We start from the raw sequence: 20,826 nt of genomic DNA on the forward strand, positions 1-20,826 counted from the left end.
TGAAAAATAAGCAGAAGTAAAAAAGCGGAACTAAAAAGAGACAGCAAGATTCTTACGTGCAGATGGCCACTAGGCCACCAGGGATAAGGCGCAGGCGGGAGTCTATGGGTGGAGGTGGGCCTCAAACTGAGAGTCAGGCGGGCTCTCAGTTCGCTCGCAGCAGAGGCAGCAGCAAACAGATGAAGCTGAACAGAGGAGGGTGAACAGACGCTGACCAGGAGGTCAGAGGAGTCGTCCAACTCTCACTACAGAATGGAGTATTACTACCATTAACATCTCACTTGCATACACTCAACAAGCACACAGGCTGTAATGCAAAAGTCTAGCTATCACACCTAAATGGACCTTTCCCGAGACAGAAAAAGATCTATTCAGTACTGTTAATCTACAAAAATATAGTATGCTGCCACCACCACCCTCATGTCAACAACCAATAAGATGGACAGTAGTCCCATTATGCTAGATATGTCCTTGTAGGTCATGGAACATATTCTGGACCTTGGAATGGCGTGGACAGGCCTAGGCCTCAGCAGACACACTAAATTAGACTCTTAGCTAGGCAAACAACAATCAGGATAGTAGTTTCACATGCAGTTGGATCACTGAGGGCAGGGGTACAAACCAGTGTACCATACAGGGGATATAACAATACTTTTAGAGGAATATTCCCATTATGCACTGTGACTTGTACTCTCAGCAAAGTCCCACAACTTCTCTAGATGGGGGCAGCTCAGTCCATCCTCCCACTGATTCAGGATTGCCTGGATACGGCAAAGAGGGGACACAGGGCATTGGCAATAGTGCAAAGCCAAGTCAACACAGCTCTACTTCAGTTCCCTTTCTGCTCCTAATAAATCCTACTTGGGTGACCCTACCAAATGCCCCCTACAATTTTCCCAATGGGCACCAAGGGAGTACCTGACTGCAAAAGGAGAGACAGAAAACCTGAAATGAACTGTAGCCTGGTGCAACTCTGCACTAGCAAAACTGCATCCACATAGGGAGAGATGCTCTGAGATGAAGGTACAACACCTTCTGTGAGCTAGACGACAGAAGCAAGGAATAAGTAGAGCAGTGAAGACTTGCATGAGCATTTCCTTCATGAACTCTTTCTCTACATCTTGTGAGCATCAGGCAAATGATGGCTAGCCTCGAGAAGCAACACTCCTGCAACTCTGATGTGAGGATTACAATCTTAATTTGGAAAATAAAGTGATACCTCAGCTTTGCAAACTCCAATAGCATAATACATAAATAGTCCCAGTCCGCCATCAATTTACATCTAAAATTCTTTTAATACTTGTTTGACATACGGCTATCAACTATTTAATCTGATTTGCCTACACACAAGATGTGGCTATGTCATTTGCCTAGAAACTACTCGGTTACACTTGTGCCCAGCCACCATGTTATTAGCTCAGCTCCCAAGTCTTATCTACTGCTCTGTACATTTGATTCCCCTTTCGACAGTAGTCTCCTCTGTTGTAAAAAACAAAATAGAATAAAAAAAGAAGAATATATATATTTTAGAGAACTGATATTTAGGGGGATACTAGGAATTCCTTTATTTACAATCCAATATTTGATGCGTCCATAGCAGATTAACTTTGAGTCAGTCTTTTAATTACCTGTATTTCAGGCGCAAATTCAGACAATAATTCTCCGGGAAGTTATAAAGACTAACCCCATCATCACAATTTACCATTTCGGACATACTAACTTGAATTAAGCTTATACCCCTCCCAAAGTGAAAATACCCACTTCATAACGTTTATAGGTCGATGAAGAAAAGAAAGAGGCAGAGAGCAGTTGCAAGTACGAAGACTTGAACTGATACTGGTGATTCACTGACCTATACAAACCTCTATTTAAAGCACCTGGAAAATAGGTAGTTATGCAGTGTGGGGGAACAGCCACACCTAATAACGAATGATAAAAATATACAAAAGAAATTTGATGGTTTGTCCACGTGGCACTTTGATGTGAAAATGCTCACAGAAGGGTTAAGCCTGCCTGCTCTGTGCGACAGCTACCAATGGCTTAGGGGTTGAATTTATGAGACCTAATAGGACCTAGTAAGGAATACTGCCATTATTACTTTAAGAGGACTACCACCCACTTCAACTACTAATCCACTCACTCACAGTTTAACCTGGCACCTAGTGTCACAACTTTCAAGCTGTTTAACATGAACATTGGGTGTAAGGTTTAAGCACACACATTTAAGTTAGGATGGATCAATTCTTGTGTGTCTTCTACAGTGGAGGTTTTAGCATTTAACTATAATTTCCATTAACTGCAAGACGAGAAACGCTGGCTCAGAAGCAGAAGCATTTTAAGCGAATAATATTTATTTTTAGGGATGGGGCTTGCGTAGGGCTCAGAAGAAAAGTTACTGTAGGCATCTTAAGACAGAGGAAAGGCATTTTAGGGAACACCTGTTAAAAGGCAAACTCGGTTAAAGAACTAATGGGGGCCGGGAAGGTTATCAATGTATAGGACTGCAAAAATACTGTCAGACCTCATTGTAAAAATATACGAGTATACGGTTAAAGTATTTTAAAGTGTATACAAATTTTCCCTGGGAATCAACGCAAGTGGCATGACTTTTTGATCCCAAAGATAAGCCTCGAATCCATGTCCAATATTCCATGGAGTCAAACAACAATCTTTTGAGTCACGCGTCAGAACAGCAAGCAGCCATTACCCACATTTGCTTTGGAAAGAGAAGCTCGATTTTGAGAAGCAAGGATTAGTGTGCGTCTGGCAATCCAGTCTGGTATTTTCTTACAAAGAAAAGTTAAACACGTACTTGATGAAGATCATTCCCAAGCACGTACTCCTGAAAGTAGCCTGGTGCTGCAGACGATGCTCGAATGGCTTGCCAAAGATTATACTGACATCCCCCCAAGTAGTGAGACTTGACACCCGGCAGATGATTGTAGTTTCTGAACACAAATGCCTTAAGTGGTGTTCCTCTGTTAACGATCGTGCTCACTGCAGAGACCTTGAGGAAAAACAACAGATATTTACTTGGTGTGATCACTCAGTTTATTTCACTTTCATAGACGAGGCTCAAGTATCAATATCATCAAACAAACACTAATCTTGCATGAGCTTTGTGATATCTGAAACTGGCTTCATACATTTCTAAGATATTTGAAAGGTCAAAAGAGATTTAGTACGAAAGATCACCCTTATTTTATTTATAATAGCGAGGAAATATCAAGTGGATATTTGGAAATGTAAAAAAGCCAAAACTATGGTTAGATTGCTGAGCATGCTTAGCCTATTGCAGCTGAAAATTATTTATTTTAATGTAAATATGTGGATTATATATATATATATATATATATATATATATATATATATATATATATATATATATATATAAAAAATGTGTTCATATACATGTGTACTCATATATATATTTAGCATAAGGACTCATACTGTCTATTTTAAAATGATCTGCTTGTAAGGAAAGGCCAACGACCACATACAATACAAAAACTTGGGCATTGCCTTTGTAAAAGTAATTATACACAGTTTAATTACTTATGGCGCTCTTGTCACCCACCACTGATATGCCTGTTCTCCAAGGTCGTGAAAAAAAGGAGTAAGGGTAAGAACTTTAAGAAAACACCTAGGCTGTGACTGGAACAAAGAGCAGGCAGGTCACACTTTTTCCATCAAATTACAATTTAAACTTACATACCTCATATCTTAAGGAATCTGAGCTTGAGAAAAGGATGGACAAATATGTTTAGGGATCCAAAAACTATTCTGCCAAAATAAACTATCTTCAGTAATAATTCAATGCCTAATTCATTACACGAACTATATGGTAAATATCCATTTTGATGCAGTTACTGGGGTATTGATGCTCAACAAATAATATTTCTATAACATACATTTTATTACTTTTGAAACATACATACATAAAAATTACCATATACAACTCAAATAGTTTTAATATCATTAAGCCACTGGTACACTGATAAATAAGAAACTTTTTAATACGATGCGCAAAGTCATTAGGCTAAGACCGTCCAAAACCACCAAGCAATAACGTGGTTCCTAAAGTTCAGGCGTTTTATTGTTTCATGTATAGGTTGGACCCACTCCGGAGGAGGGAATAGCTTCCTCCAACCTTTATGCAGGAGGCTCCATTTAACTGTCTGCTGCATGCTCGAGGAAGTGATGACTTGGTTGATTGACAGAGCAAAGAACTGATCGACAACATGGCACAAAAATTCTAAATACTCTTTTGGAGAAGAAACGGTTATCCAGAAGGCAACTCTGTAGGAAAAATGTGGTCAGATGTGACCTGCTTTCGTCATAATTTTATTGGATTTTACAGTCAATAGCCAAAATACCAAACGTTCAATAAAGTGGTGTACATAAAAAACCCAAAACATATGATTAAAGCATAGTTAAAAATCAGATTACTTAATGAAGAACATGTAACTTACCTTTCTGGTACAGATTCAATCCAACCCCTGAATCCTCACCTTGTGAATCTCCCCAGGCGCCAGACCGGATTCTGAAACTTTTGCAGCAATTCCCTTACAAGTCAGTAGGTGGTAAGATGTAGCTCCACATCGGATTTGTCCCACCCTTGATGTGATGTTAGGGCTTCTATATATGACCATCTCAGCGTTCTTACGTCTGTTCCTCTTTCTTTCTGCACCTTCCGGTATGGTTGTGGAGTCAGCAGTGCATATGCCTTACAGACTTTTTCCCCAAAGGAAAGGAATTTTTTCTTAAACCTTCTTTACAGTGTGGAGATATGGGCCCCAAAACAATAGGCTGCAAACTGGCATGACTGTCACTAACAGATCACAATGTCTGCTTAGGCACCTAACACGACTCGGAGTTATGTTCTTGCTAAACAAAGTTGAACTGCAAAGTCATTCAGGTCTGTGAGGCCAAACTAGCAATTGGCAAACTCTGTAGGATGAAGTGGTCTTTGTTGAGGTCGATCTGGTGAAGTCACTCCCAAGGTCGAGCACGTGAGCGTTCCAAATGGAAACTGTGGAGCTCAGGTGAGTAACGATAGTCGTACAAGAAACACTAAAAATCCAAACATGGATCTCCAACATCCCGCCACTCACGCTTTGGAGTCGAGCAACTCTCTGGTTACTCCTGGGCTGCAAAGCATTTCCACTTAAGTGCTTTCGCTCAATCTCCTTCTGTAATAGACAGCGACATCGGACAAAATCGGAAAGGTCACGCCCAAAATATTTGGTACCCCACCAGATTCCGCTTTGGGCCCCAAGACAATACGAGGAGACTGTCTGACTGAACCCCACTGGCAGACCCGTTTTAGATGCCGACTGTGCCACTCGATCACTACCTGAAGTCAGTCCCTTCTACGAGCCCCGGTGCAACGTCCAATGCCATTCATGAAGCCCCAACTGATGACACCAGGACTTGACTCAAAGCCCCTACCAATGCCACTGATGCTAGTTATGGATCCAACCATTTTATCGGATTCGGAAGTTCAGCCCCTACACTCTGGATCAAAACAGTATGCCCATTTCAACTCAGAAACGTGTGACCACTATGACAACAAGGATTGTGACTAGTGAGGGGATTTTTTTGAAGAGGAGAACATATCTGAATCCCCTCAAGATGTCAGTGGCCTGGACACCTCACCCGGCATTGTGGGCTACCCTCCCTAAACTAAACTATAGCAATGAAAAACTCCACCTCCTTCGTCACAGTGAGCAGGAGGGCGGCAAAAGTCCTTGACCTTACTCTCCCTAGACAGGAAGTAAAAACAAATGTTGTAACTGAGGTTCCTTTCCAGCACACACCATCCAAGAACCCTTGCTACCTTTTAATGAGGCAGTCACTGATGTGCCGATGAGCACCTGTGCAAAACCAGGATCTTGCCTACAAGTAGGTCAGTGCCGAGACTGCATAGGCCAGCCCTGGAGACCCTGACTTTCTGCTCCAGCACTCCATCTTGGAAAGTTTGATGGTACAGGCATTCTTTAACAGCTTATATGTCAATGTATTCCTTACCACTCTACTAGACTGGGAAACCGGAGAGAAACATTTGTAAAACAAATGTTCTCCAGTACTAGTTTTTCCCTATGATCTGTCAACACCTCATGCCTCCTGGGCAGGTACTTATACACGTTGTGGGACGGGTGGCAGATGTCTTGTCAGCTGTCCCAGAAGAGCTTAGATCAGCTCTGCAATCTTAGATGGTGAAGATACAGCAAAGTATACAATATGCTTAGGTGGTTATATGATTTTACCACGCAAATACCTTTACCACGCAAGTTAAATAAAATACATATAATATACATACAAATATATTCACTTAAAAAACAAAGGTTACAGGGACATTATAGTTAGGCTCACATTTTAAAAGTACAAAACCACAGAAATTCACCTGCTATAATCAATGTTATCTCAAGTAGCTATAACAATGCTTTAAGGTAACTATAACTCTTGCCCCCGCCACGGACAGTTTTTGTGAAAATGTTTACGGCAAATATTACAATGATATTATCAATGATTTCATCAAAGATGTCAAGAGTGCTGCGACTTGTGGAGTAACTAGCAGTGCATGGCAAGGGCACGAGCTATAGTTACCTTAGGGCACATGTTATAGTTCCTTGAGCTAACTCTAAAAGGTGAATGAATTTCTATGGTTTGGTACGTTTAAAATGTGAGCCTAACTATAAAATACTTGTATCATTTGTTCTTTAAGAGAATTTCACTGTTTTAAAAAAAAATTATTTCCTAACTGTAAAGTCTATGTAACCTTTGTTTTTTTTCAGTGAATTTCTTTTTTTTTTTTTTTTTTTAAACATAAAGTCATTTTAGTTACTATACGTTAATTTAACCACTGCCGTGCATGGCCCTTGGCCGAGGGTGTCGGGGGATGGCCACAACATGTGGACTGCGGCCAGTTCCTGCAGCCAACCCCCTATAATCACCCAATCAAACGTCAGGCACAAAACGCTGGGTTGGTTCCCAGCAGCAAATGACAAGAAAGAACCCACTTGTCACAGTCACTACATGAGATATTGGGTTTGAAAAAGGCAAGGATACAAACACTTCCATCAAGAATTACAGATAACTTCTCAAGGTGGATGTGCAGAGAAAACACACTTGCTTTGCTTTGGTCAGGTGCATAAAGTTAGGCTGATGGATTTACAGAAGTGGAGCTTCAATGTGGCCACCTGCTTTGTTTTACAGGTCATTTTACAGAAATAAATCTTCAGCGCTGCTGAGGTTTAATTTCTGAAATATGTCCATCATACTAGAATAAATCCTGCCATATCCACGAAGAGGCCAACGATTCGTGCAAAATGTTTACTCAACTGAAAGACTTTCTACTTGCTTATTTGTCAGTGCTACCTCCTCGGGTAAATGTATAGTGCATCTCCTAAACTACAGCTGCATAAAGGATGGCGAGGCAATGGCTATGAGGACATGAGGGGGGAGCCTCAAAGCCCCTGCAGCCCCTGCAGTCCCAGCTGGCTCCTGAATCCTGCTGGAGCTGGCATTGCTCCTGCAAGTAGGGAGCTGCTTTAAATAGCAGCTCCTTGCTTGCGGGAGCAATGTTATCACCTGTTTCCCTGTATGCATATTTGCATGTAACGAAACAGATGAAAACTGTGCTCCTTGTAAGCGGGTTCTGTTTGACAGCTTCCACTTGCAGAAGTTGTGTTTGTTTTTGCTTGGTGGGAGATGTGAGCTCTCACCAAGCAAAAGCAAACAGATGCCCCCCAAGACGGGGCATTTAGGGAGGTAGTAGGAGGAGGCCCAGGGGAGTGGTGGTACCCAGATCCACCTATGGCTCCACGAGGGGTATCAGGCAGACCCCTTCTGGTGTTGAATTTAGCCCTGGGGAGGTGGTAATCCCTGGGGTCTACGACAGACACCTTATCTTATTTTACTGCAGGGAGGAGGTGGTCCCTGGGGAGCAGGGGGGCTGCGCAAGCCCCACTGGTTCATTTTAAGATATTTTGCCCAGTGAGGTGGCGGACCCGGGGGCTGCGGGCGGGCCCAGCCACAAACATATTTTTCAGTGCCCTGGGGAGGTGGCAGTTCTTGGGGGTGTGTGGGGTCCACATAGGCCCCTCGCAATAATTTAAGAACTTTACCCCTGGGAGGTGGCACCCACGCATACTTAAAAAGCAATGCCCTGGCAGCCCCCGGGACTTCAGTAAGCACTAGGAGGGGGCCCCCATGTGCCCCACTCCTTTTATAAGCCCCCAATGTCCCCAGGATCTGTCCCACCCAGGGGCAAAAAAAAAAAAAAAAGACCGTGGGAGACCACGCTATTTGTTTTTTCAACTTTCATCAAAAATCTGTAGGATTTATCAGCTGATTTATCCAATATTTGTAAAAAAAAGTATGGGTGACTGCTATCCCTGCCCTGGTCCCTTTTCTTTTTTTCTTTACGTCTCTTTGGGGGACCCGGCAGAAGCTGAGTCCCAAAATGGCTTACAACACTTCCTTGTTGAAGCATTGGCAGCCAATTAGATATCAGCACGGGTGTACAGTTGGATCCGCAGATCCTCTGCGTCCCTAAAGATCTTTATTTTTTCACCTCTAATATCTCAAAAACTACTCAATGGATTTACACCAAATCACAAAAAGCGCGCTTTCCGGACCAAAAGCCAGTTTTCAGCCAAATTTCACGTAATTCCGTCCAGTGGTTTGGCCGGCTGTAGTCGTGTTCAAAATCCCTATGGGAAAAACGTGTTTTGAGATTTTTCTCTGCTGCCGCTTGACAGATCACCCCAAAACTTTCAAGACGGCAGCTGAACCGACTGAAGTATAGGTTTTAAAACTTTCATGAAGATTCATCAAGAGGCGCTAAAGTTACTGGCAAAACAAAAACTCTCTTCCTATGGAAACTTGGTCCTTATTAACTTATATAACTTATTATAACTACCTACTGGCAAGCGCCAGTAGATAAAACTAGGTAGTTATATTTAGGACCAAGTTCCTATAGAAAAAGCTTTTTTTTGCTTGCCTAAATCTTTGATGTCGCTTGAGGAATCTTCAAAAAATTGTCAAAAAAATTTGTCAAGTGAGGTGCTGTCTGGAAAATTTCAGGGTGATCTGCCAAGCGGGGCTGAGATAAAGGGGGGGGCAAAATTTAGAGCTTCTCCAATGTTAATTTCCATTGGAAACATTGAACAGCAATAGCGCAAAAACCACTGTACGGAGTTACACCAAATTTGGCAGAAAGGTAGCTCTTGGTCCAGAAAGAGCTCTTTTTGTTATTTGGTGTAAATCCATTCAGTAGTTTTTGAGAAATTTAAGAAAATCCAAATTTATATATATAGGGACGTGAAGGATTCGCGATCCCTAACGATCTCATGCAGAGATCTGATTGGCTGATAACACTTCAACAACAGAAGTGCTGTCCGCCATCGTGGAATTCAGCTTGAACTGTGAGATCGATGTCAAGAAGTTGGTCGCCATTAAGAAGATATTATATAAAGAAGAGTACTCCAGGATACCCACACGTGGGCAGAACTATTCAGGTGCTTATGGCTAACAATTGAGATCTCCTACGGGAGAACAGGGAAAATTACAAAATCAAATCTCTAAAAACTGATGCATTTTATCTGTAATATTGCTTTTACTTGGGGGGATTTCATAATCAAAACTGGGGGAATTTTATTGTTTATACCTAACTCGCATTCAGGTATTTAGCACAGGAGTCAGCAGTGGTGTGTTTAAACCACACCAACTAGGGAGCGTTTTACAACTGCCATTTTTAGGTCAGCAACACTACAGGAATAATAAAAAGGGTGCTGCGCTGTAGCACCGTTGGCGTGCCAAGGACAAGCCCTTCTTTGCCCGTCTGCACCCATCCATCGCCAGGACCCCTGCCAGTTTGACTCCAGAAAACAGGTAAGATTACCTTTAACTTTTATCTACCACTGGGTAACATTGAAAAAAACAAAGTCCATGAGATGAATCCACTAGTGCGGTCTGACCATTTCTTAATCAACTTATACCTTATATTACCAAATGTTTGAAAAATAACCCCCGACCCGTTCCCAACCCCAAAACGACCCTGGAGTATAATGAACGCTGAATCTTTCTTAAGCTATTTTGTCCTCCCCTAGAGGTTGGAAAAGATGTGTCTTCAGACAGCTTTTTAGATCATTTTAATTCTGCCATCTCCAGTTCCCTGGATAATTGTGTCCCCTATAAGGACATTAAATCATCCAGACATTCTTTGTTGTAAAAATGGTACTCCATGGATTTAAAGACATGGAAAATAAAGTTTAAATTGCTTGAGCAAACCTGGAGACACTCAAAGAATATTGAGGATCAACAGGCATACAAACTAACTGAATAATTACCATAAAGCGATTCAAGAGAGCAAAGAAAGACTTAAATTAAAAGACTAGAAGAATAAGTAGCTCTTCTAAGGACCTGTTTAAAATTGTAAAAGAACTGTCATCCTGCTAACATATTCCTTGTGAAGAAATGGTCAATTTCTTCAGTGATAGAATAGAAATATAAATCTATTCAACCTTTGATTTGCAACCCCCTCTAGATGAGCTCCCATGGGAGCAGTTAGGCTCCTATAACAAAGCACAGGATTATTTAGGCAACTTTATGAGTCTCTCAGTGGAAAAGGTAGAGAAGATGATGGCAGAGATCAAGTCTGGCCACAACATCACCCATGTCCCCATTTAATTTTCTCTCGTTTGGCCCCTATACTTAGTACTTGTCTGACCAAAATCTTTAATCTCTCACTGATTTTTTTTTTTTAATTTCTTTTGTCACATTTTTCCAGTAGCTACCAGTCAGACAGTGACATAAGACGTCAACAGCAACAATGATACAGCCAACTGTGCAGCTTCGGAATATCTCATGTCCTTTAATGGGGGAATGTTCAGCATGGGTGTCCATGCCTGCTTGTACGGGTTGGGGGGACTGGGAAGGAGGACCCACCTGAAGTGAGCGGAGGGGGTGGGGAGTGGCAAACAAAGGGAGGCACTCCAGACAGGAGAGTCTGACAAAGAGGCCAGGGGGTAAGGATCTCACCTTCATGCACGTAAAAAACTACACCCACATGTCCCCGCCCAATCACAGGTGGAGGGAAGACGGGTATCATAAGGAAGAAAAAAAGGTGGGGGTGCCCGGGTACCCAGAGGTCATCACAGCTGCTCTCAGACACACAGACAAACCACCAGTTGGCATTAATTCCCCTTGCTTATACAGACCTGCGTCATCCCTCACCTCTCCATTGCCAGTGCCCAAGCGATCCACCATTTCACCCCAGATCTCCAAATCCCTTTCTGCATTTTCATCTGTGTGGAACCTTGGGAGACAGGGTAATCCACTATAACCCCACGGAACTGGGTAATATGTAATCAAGGAACAGAGGGTCGTGGAGGAATATAATTGCATCAATCAACCCTTCTAAATTTGGAACTGATTTAAGGACTGAGACAGTTGTGTATATTCTTCGATCAGGAGGATGTTGTTTAGCCAGGATGCCCTGCGAAAGTGGATGGGAGGGTCTTGAGGACATCATTGCATTTAAGTGTATAATTTACCTCTGTACACTGTCTTGCAAATTTATTTAGTAATTTTATAAAACATTCTATTTTTTCTTGTTAGAAATGGGGTCTCTGGTTGGCAGTCAGTTTGCACTTTGTCCAAGCAGTGACCCTCACTCTAGTCAGGATAAGGGAGTTTCTCTCCTCAGACAACCCCTGCTCACCCCCTTGGTTGCTTGGCACAAGCAGACAGGATTATCTCAGAGGCAATGTGTAAAGTAGTTGTATAATTGTTAGACCGGACAGCCTTAGGGTGGTCACCCCTAACTTTTTGCCTACCTCCCTCCACTTTTTGGATACTGTTTTTGCTGGCTTTTAGACTCTGCGCACTTTACCAATGCTAACCAGTGCTAAAGTGCATATGCTCTCTCCCTTAAAACATGGTAACCTTGAATCATACCTGATTGGACTATTTAATTTACTTATAAGCCCCTAGTAATGTGCACTCTATGGGCCTAGGGCCTGTAGATTAAATGCTACTAGTGGGCCTGGAGCACTGGTTGTGTCAACCACTTAAGTAGCCCCTTTTCCTTGTCTCAGGCCTGCCACTGCAAGGCCTGTGGGTGCAGTTTCACTGTCACCTCGACTTGGCATTTAAAAGTACTTGCCAAGCCTAAACCTCCCCTTTCTCCACATATAAGTCACCGCTAATGTGTGCCCTAGGTAACCCCTAGAGCAGGGTGCTGTGTGGGTGAAAGGCAGGACTTGTACCTGTGTAGTTTACATGTCCTGGTAGTGTAAAACTCCTAAATTCGTTTTTGCACTACTGTGAGGCCTGCTCCCTTCATAGGCTAACATTGGGGCTGCCCTCATACAGTATTGAAGTGGTAACGGCTGATCTGAAAGGAGTAGGAAGGTCATATTCAGTATGGCCAGAATGGTAATACAAAATCCTGCTGACTGGTGAAGTTGGATTTAATATTACTATTCTAGAAATGCCACTTTTAGAAAGTGAGCATTTCTTTGCACTTAAATCTTTCTGTGCCTTACTATCCACGTCTGTCTGGGCTTAGTTGACAGCTCCTTGTGCATTCACTCAGACACACCCCAAACACAGGGTACTCAGCCTCACTTGCATACATCTGCATTTTGAATGGGTCTTCCTGGCCTGGGAAGGTGGAGGGCCTGCTCTGACACAAAGGACTGCCACACCCCCTACTGGGACCCTGGCAGACAGGATTGAACTGAAAGGGGACCTGGTGCACTTCTTAGCCACTCTTTGAAGTCTCCCCCACTTCAAAGGCACATTTGGGTATAAAACAGGGCCTCTGCCCTACCTCATCAGACACTTGCTGGAGAAGAAACCTGAACCAGAAATTACATCCTGCCAAGAAGAACTGCCTGGCTGCTCAAAGGACTCACCTGTCTGCTTTCTACAAAGGACTGCTGCCTTGCTGTTGGCCTGCTGCCTTGCTGAACTCTTCGTCCGTAAAATCTGTCAGTCTATTACTTTTTAGAGCAGTATATAGTCTGCATGCAATAGCTTTGGTGGAGCTGGGATCCAGTATCACCCTCAGGGTGAATGATTCGCTGGGTTCATCTGGAAAGGTTGTCTAGCTCCCTGGCAGTGTGGGAGATACTAGCATATTGTAGAAACTCTCCAGGGCCTACGCGATATTGCCTTCCAATCTCTTCCATACTCAAAGGACTCATTTAAATAGAGGTCTCCTACTGTACAAAAGACACCCTTCAGCCAACAAAAAACATTCATGGATTTTTGTAAATGCTCAAACGGTTTCAGTCACCAAAAGGGAAGCAACCTGGCGTAGGGTGCTCGTTTGTGTACCTGGCTGACTGTTTGTTCACAGGCCTGCACCACCTGTCGCACTATTAATGGGGTATCCTCTGGTGATCTGCGGCCCTGCAAAAGTATCTTGAGAAGTTCATCTGCAGTCACAGACCTCTCTAGCAATGCCTTTTCCCAATTAGGGTCATGGTCACACCACAGCGCTACATATTGCAGTAAGCTCGCCAAATAATAAAGTTTGAGGTCTGGAAGGCCCAAGCCTCTGTCTGCCATATCTAATTTCAGAAGCAGTGAAACTCTACTATGCTTCCCAGCCCACACCAGGGACACTAACAGAGTATCCAACCCGTGAATCAGGAGTTTGTTAGTACACAGGTCGTATTCTCCATGGCTTAGAGACAGTGGGGCAGGAACACCATTTTAGTTAATGCCACCCTGCCCATTATCGACAACGGCAGTGTCTTCCAGAATCGTATGGAAGTTGTGAGACCTGTCAATACCCAACCCATATTCAGTTCATATTGTTGATGTGGGTAATGCGTTATCTGCATTCCCAAAAATCTAATGCACCTCCCAGTGCAGAGCTACCCTAGGGAGGTTGGCTTCCCCTTGGGTTGCTAGAGACAGCAGGCGAAAAAGCACAGTCTTGTGACGGTTGACATTTAGGCCCGACACCTGTCCAAAGTGAGACAAAAAATCAGCTGCAGAAGGCAGGGCACCAAGAGTTCTGGGTTCCTCACATATATCAGGGTGTCGTCTGCATACATAGACACTACTTCTGTTACGTTGCGCACATGGATTCCACACTCCCACATTTCCGCTCTCAAATGTATGGCCAATGGCTATCTTGCAAGAGCAAATAGGAGCGGGAACAATGGGCACCCCTGTCTGGTACCTCTCGAAGCGAAAGGCAGTAGACACAACCTGACTGGTGCATACCCTCGCCCTGGGCTCCTGATACAAAGGCAGACGCATGTGAGGAAGCCCTGGCTCACACCCACCAGCAGCATTACCTCCCACACGTAATCCCAAGAGAGGGTGCAGAATGCCTTATCAATGTCTAATGCAATCAATGCAGCTTCAAATGCCTAGCTCTGGGTACCGTGCATTATGTGAGAGAGTTGCCTAAGAATCATGTGTGTACCTTTACCAGATACAAAACTGCATTGGTCTTTGCGTACTATGTGTTGACCACTTGGCCCAGTTGCATTGCCAGCACCTTCACAATGAACTTGATGCCCATGTTGAGCTTGGACAGTGGTCTATACGAGCCGGGATCCGCAAGATTCTTCCTAGGCTTAGGGAGCATGATGAGGGCTTCACACATATGAGTTAGCAGGACATCACCCTTACGAGCCTCACAAAGCATTTCCAAGAGGGCAGCAAGGAAGCAGAGTATGCCTGAAAATACTCAAAGGGGAGACCATCAGGGCCAGGGCAACGACCTTGGGCCATGCCCCACTGCGTCTCCTTCAGTTCCTGTATAGCATCTGACATGACAATGTAGCCACCACAAACATGCCTGAGCCTCACAAAAGTCAACTGAACGTGTCTTAGTTCATGGTGGTTTTAGGAAAAAGTAAAGAGCTGATGATGAAATAAGGAATTAGGGCAAACATGAATAACAACATTCACACCTTGTGCAGCCGACACAGGCTGAGAGTTGTGCACATCTTCCGGGACAGGGTCTGCACCCAGACTCTATCTGCAACTATAAGCAGCAAGCTCTGCCTTGGATCGTCCTTTAACACCAACAGGCTCAGGGAGACATGACACTCAGGCTAGTTACTAAGCACTTTTTGCAGGTAAACTGACTGACATCCTTCAATAGAGCAGCCAGTTTCACGTAATGGAAAGACAAAACTGAAGCAACAACTCATCTGCCAGCCAGAATGATGGAATATCACAGAAAACAGAGGTTGGAAAAACGTAAGGACACCCAAGAGCATGCTAACGGAAATGTTTGTCCCTTGGTTCATTGCTGTGTCATCCAACCCCTGTCCTACTGTTTGTTGCTACAAGCTAGTGAGATATTCCTCCCCCTCCCTCAGTTCCTGCTCCAACTTTTTCCTGGTGCCATAGGTCCTACTGAGGCTTTCACCTCTAATGACCACCTTCAATGCTTCGTTACATGTGATTGAGCTGAGTTCAAATTGGTGTCGAAAAAAATCCCTGTAGGGCCAGCTGCATGTCTACCTAATATTAAGGGTCCCCCAACGACTCTGGTCGCAACCTCAACAGCAGAATGTTTGGTCTACGCCCCTGCAACCCACACTACAGCAATAAGAAAGCATGATCTGACAGAAAGCATAGCTGGAAACTTACTCCCTGGACGTTCAGCATTCCATTGTTCATCAAGAGGAAGTCATCCAGACGACTATATGCACCATGGGTTGGTGTGAAACAGGGAAACTCCCTGGCTATAGGGCTTAGGTTCCTCCAAATATCTGTCAGCTGTAGCCTGGACATTGTTTCAAGCAGATACGCCATGGTATGTGGCTTCGTGTCTAGCCTTGGTGGATGCCTATTCAGCTGCCCCTCTAACTCAGTTAAAATCTGCGGTCCATATGATAGGCACTCTAGCGTGGGGCAAGAGTTCAGCCTCCACGCCTCATAAAAGTCCCTGTTGTCACTGTTAGGGGCATACACATTAAAAAGACAAAGATCCCAACCGTCCAGTATACTGTGCAGAAGCACGTAACGCCCTGCCACATCTGCAGTATACCCTCTCAGCTGGAATGGGACCCCCGGCACTGGCCAACCGGATACCCCGCTAGCGTACGAGAAGTATATGGAAGAATATAGCTGTCCCTGCAACGTCCTCTTTAATTTTTGGACCTCTCCATCTAATAAATGTGTTTCCTGTAATAGTGTGATGAGTATCCATCCCCACCCATCTTAGACAGGAGTGCATTCTATGCCTCTTAACGAAAGAATTCAATCCCCTCAAATTCCATGTGAGAAATCTTGTGCATTCACCCATCTTTTGCCTCAATTCCCGTACCCACCCCCTCAATCACCCACCCCTCCAGTCCTGCCCCATCCCAACACCCACTCAAGCAACAGCCCGCACTCACAGCATTTACAATCAAGAAAACAATTCTCCATACAGCTCAATCACAGCTTCAGCTCCCTCCCCAGTTGAACACAACTAAACTAAACTTGTGTCTCCCCACACCCTGTAGAAACCCCACCTACCCTTATGAACAACAATAACATCCCACGACTGTGCGGAGGTACATCTAGGCCTGTACTCTTATTGGTTAGTGAAATGAAATCCAAGGGTGAGGTGTGGTCCAGAGACTAACAGTAGCCTGAATCGCAGCCCAACCACAATGGGGTGCCTACAGTCTTGTTCCTCTACACTCCCTGCAGCCACGCGCAAACAAGGAAGAAGGGAGCGAAAAAAAATGAGGGGGTGGAAGGAAAAAAGCACCCAGCTGACAAGACCCACCCAGCATTCCTGACCCGGCTCAGCACCCCCTTATGTAATTATGGCTGCGTGCACAACCCCGGGATCACAACCTTACACCTGCCATGGAGCAGGCGTGCAATAATGAAAATGTCACTTACCCAGTGTACATCTGTTCGTGGCATCAGTCGCAGTAGATTTGCATGTTCTGCAATAGCTCGCCATCTGGTGTTGGGCCGGAGTGTTACAAGTTGTTTTTCTTCGAAGAAGTCTTTCGAGTCACGGGACCGAGTGACTCCTCCTTTTGTCTCCATTGCGCATGGGCGTCGACTCCATCTTCGATTGTTTTTCCCCCGCAGAGGGTGAGGTAGGAGTTGAATTGTAGTAATAGTGCCCATGCAATGGAGTGACTAGGTATGCACCTATTTAAGGTTGAGATGATACATATATAAATAATTGAAGGTAACTTCCAAACTGCTACAGGCTCCCGGGGAGGCGGGTGGGCACATGCGAATCTACTGCGACTGATGCCACGAACAGATGTACACTGGGTAAGTGACATTTTCAGTTCGATGGCATCTGTCGCTGTAGATACGCATGTTCTGCATAGACTAGTAAGCAGTTATTTCCCCAAAAGCGGTGGATCAGCCTGTAGGAGTGGAAGTAGTCTGAAATAATGTTCTTAATACAGCTTGACCTACTGTGGCTTGTTGTGCGGATAACACGTCTACACAGTAGTGCTTGGTGAATGTGTGAGGCGTAGACCATGTGGCTGCCTTACATATTTCTTGCATTGGGATGTTTCCTAGAAAGGCCATGGTAGCACCTTTCTTTCTGGTTGAGTGTGCCCTTGGTGTAATGGGCAGCTGTCGTTTAGCTTTAAGGTAGCAGATTTGGATCCATTTAACTATCCATCTGGCTATACCTTGTTTTGAAATTGGGTTTCCTGCGTGAGGTTTTTGAAATGCAATAAAGAGTTGTTTAGTCTTTCTGATGTTTTTTGTTCTGTCAATGTAATACATTAATGCTCTTTTGACATCTAATGTATGTAGTGCCCTTTCAGCTACGGTATCTGGCTGTGGAAAGAACACTGGAAGTTCCACTGTTTGATTTAGATGGAACGGTGAAATAACCTTTGGCAAAAATTTAGGATTGGTCCTTAGGACGACTTTATTTTTGTGTAGTTGTATAAAAGGTTCCTGTATAGTAAATGCCTGAATCTCGCTTACTCTTCTTAGGGAAGTAATGGCGATGAGAAATGCCACCTTCCAGGTTAGGAACTGTATTTCGCAGGAGTGCATGGGTTCAAAAGGTGGACCCATAAGTCTAGTTAGGACAACATTTAGGTTCCATGAAGGAACAGGTAGTGTTCTGGTGGTATAATTCTCCTAAGGCCCTCCATGAATGCTTTAATGACTGGTATTTTATATAGGGAAGCTGAATAGGTAGTTTGCAGGTATGCAGATATTGCTGCAAGGTGAATCTTAATGGAAGAGAAAGCTAGGTTAGATTTTTGTAAGTGAAGCAAGTAACCCACTACATGTTCTGGAGTTGTGTGTAATGGTTGTATTTGATTAATATGGCAGTAGCAAACAAACCTCTTCCATTTACTTGCATAGCAGTGCCTGGTGGATGGCCTTCTTGCTTGTTTTATGACTTCCATACATTCTTGGGTAAGTTGTAAGTGCCCGAATTCTAGGATTTCAGGAGCCAGATTGCTAGATTCAGCGATGCTGGATCTGGGTGTCTGATCTTTTGGTTGTGCTGTGTCAACAGATCTGGCCTGTTGGGCAATTTGATGCAGGGTACCACTGATAGGTCTAGCAGCGTTGTGTACCAGGGTTGCCTTGCCCAAGTTGGTGCTATCAATATGAGTTTGAGTTTGCTTTGACTGAGTTTGTTCACCAGGTAAGGAAGGAGAGGGAGAGGAGGAAAAGCGTAAGCAAATATCCCTGACCAGTTCATCCATAGGGCATTGCCTTGGGATTGTTTGTGTGGGTATCTGGATGCGAAGTTTTGGCATTTTGCGTTCTCCCTTGTCGCAAACAAGTCTATCTGAGGTGTTCCCCAGAGTTTGAAATAAGTGTTCAGAATTTGGGGGTGAATTTCCCATTCGTGGACCTGTTGGTGATCTCGAGAGAGATTGTCTGCGAGTTGATTTTGTATCCCTGGTATAAACTGTGCAATTAGGCGAATTTGGTTGTGAATTGCCCAATGCCAAATTTTTTGTGCTAGCAGGCTTAACTGCGTGGAGTGTGTCCCCCCCTGCTTGTTTAGATAATACATTGTTGTCATGTTGTCTGTTTTGACGAGAATGTATTTGTGAACTATTATTGGTTGGAAAGCTTTTAGTGCTTGAAAAACTGCTAGAAGTTCTAGGTGATTGATATGCAGTTTTGTTTGATGTACGTTCCATTGTCCTTGTATGCTGTGTTGACCGAGGTGTGCTCCCCACCCTGTCATGGAAGCATCTGTTGTTATTACGTATTGTGGCACTGGGTCTTGGAAAGGCCGCCCCTTTTTTAAATTTATGTTGTTCCACCACAGAAGCGAGAGGTAAGTTTGGCGGTCTATTAACACCAGATCTAGAAGGTGACCCTGTGCTTGAGACCACTGTGATGCTAGGCATTGTTGTAAGGGCCTCATGTGCAGTCTTGCGTTTGGGACAATGGCTATGCATGATGACATGATGCCTAGGAGTTGTAATACCATCTTTGCTTGTATCTTTTGTGTTGGATACATGCGTTGTATGATGGTGTTGAAATTTTGAATTCTTTGTGGACTTGGAGTGGCTACTCCTTTTGATGTGTCTATTATGGCTCCCAGGTATTGTTGTACCCTGCGTGGCAGAATTTTGGATTTTGTGAAATTGACGGTGAACCCTAGTTTGAAGAGGGTTTGTATGATATGATTTGTGTGATTTGAGCACTCTATTAACGAATGGGCCTTGATTAGCCAGTCGTCTAGATATGGGAACACATGTATCTGCTGCCTTCTTATGTGTGCTGCGACTACCGCTAGACATTTGGTAAAGACTCTTGGTGCGGTTGTTAATCCGAAAGGCAGTACCTTGAATTGGTAATGTATTCCTTTGAATACAAACCTTAGGTATTTCCTGTGCGATGGGTGTATTGGTATATGGAAATAAGCATCCTTGAGGTCTAAAGTTGCCATGTAGTCGTGCAGTTTTAGCAATGGCAATACTTCTTGTAGTGTGACCATGTGGAAGTGGTCTGATTTGATGAAAGTGTTCACTACTCTGAGGTCTAGGATTGGTCTCAGTGTTTTGTCCTTCTTTGGTATCAGAAAGTACAGTGAGTAAACTCCTGTGTTTATTTGTGTGTTTGGCACTAATTCGATTGCATTCTTTTGCAATAGTGCCTGCACTTCTATCTCCAGGAGATTGGAATGGTGTGTTGTTAAATTTTGTGCTTTTGGTGGTATGTTTGGAGGGAATTGTAGAAATTCTATGCAATAACCATGTTGGATAATCGCTAGAACCCAAGTGTCTGTAGTGATTTCCTCCCATGCTTTGTAATAATGACCTATTCTTCCCCCCACTGGTGTTGTGTGGAGGGGGTGAGTGACCTGTGAGTCACTGTTTAGTAGTAGGGGCTTTGGGGCTTTGAAATCTTCCTCTATTTCTAGGGAATTGCCCTCCTCTATATTGTCCCCGAAAACCTCCTCTATACTGTCCCTGGTAACTGGACGGTGTGGCTTGTGAGGTGCTGGCTTGTGTGCTTTGACCTCGAAACCCCCCTCGAAAGGGCGTTTTACGGAATGTGCTGTAATTCCCTCTGCTCTGCGGGGAGTAGAGTGCGCCCATGGCTTTGGCAGTGTCCGTATCTTTTTTGAGTTTCTCAATCGCTGTGTCCACTTCTGGACCGAACAGTTCTTTTTCATTAAAAGGCATATTGAGAACTGCTTGTTGAATCTCTGGTTTAAATCCAGACGTTCGGAGCCATGCATGCCTTCTGATAGTTACAGATGTATTAATTGTCCGTGCAGCTGTATCTGCAGCGTCCATGGAGGAGCGGATCTGGTTGTTGGAAATGGTCTGTCCTTCCTCGACCACTTGCTTTGCCCTATTTTGTAAGTCCTTG

General features: G+C 43.9%; 1 protein-coding gene across 2 annotated transcripts in view; it reads right to left on the bottom strand.

Annotated features, from left to right (window-relative positions):
• The window catches only part of PNPLA8 (patatin like phospholipase domain containing 8), a 281,202-nt gene that overhangs the window by 93,549 nt on the left and 166,827 nt on the right, over positions 1-20,826 (bottom strand). For both annotated transcript variants that reach the window (XM_069228884.1, XM_069228885.1), the window contains one exon: positions 2,813-3,007. In XM_069228884.1, the coding sequence (XP_069084985.1) occupies positions 2,813-3,007 (195 nt within the window). The remainder of the gene's footprint in view (positions 1-2,812; positions 3,008-20,826) is intronic.

The sequence above is a fragment of the Pleurodeles waltl genome, chromosome 4_1 (genome assembly GCF_031143425.1).
Source record: "Pleurodeles waltl isolate 20211129_DDA chromosome 4_1, aPleWal1.hap1.20221129, whole genome shotgun sequence".
Taxonomy (NCBI): Eukaryota; Metazoa; Chordata; class Amphibia; order Caudata; family Salamandridae; genus Pleurodeles; species Pleurodeles waltl.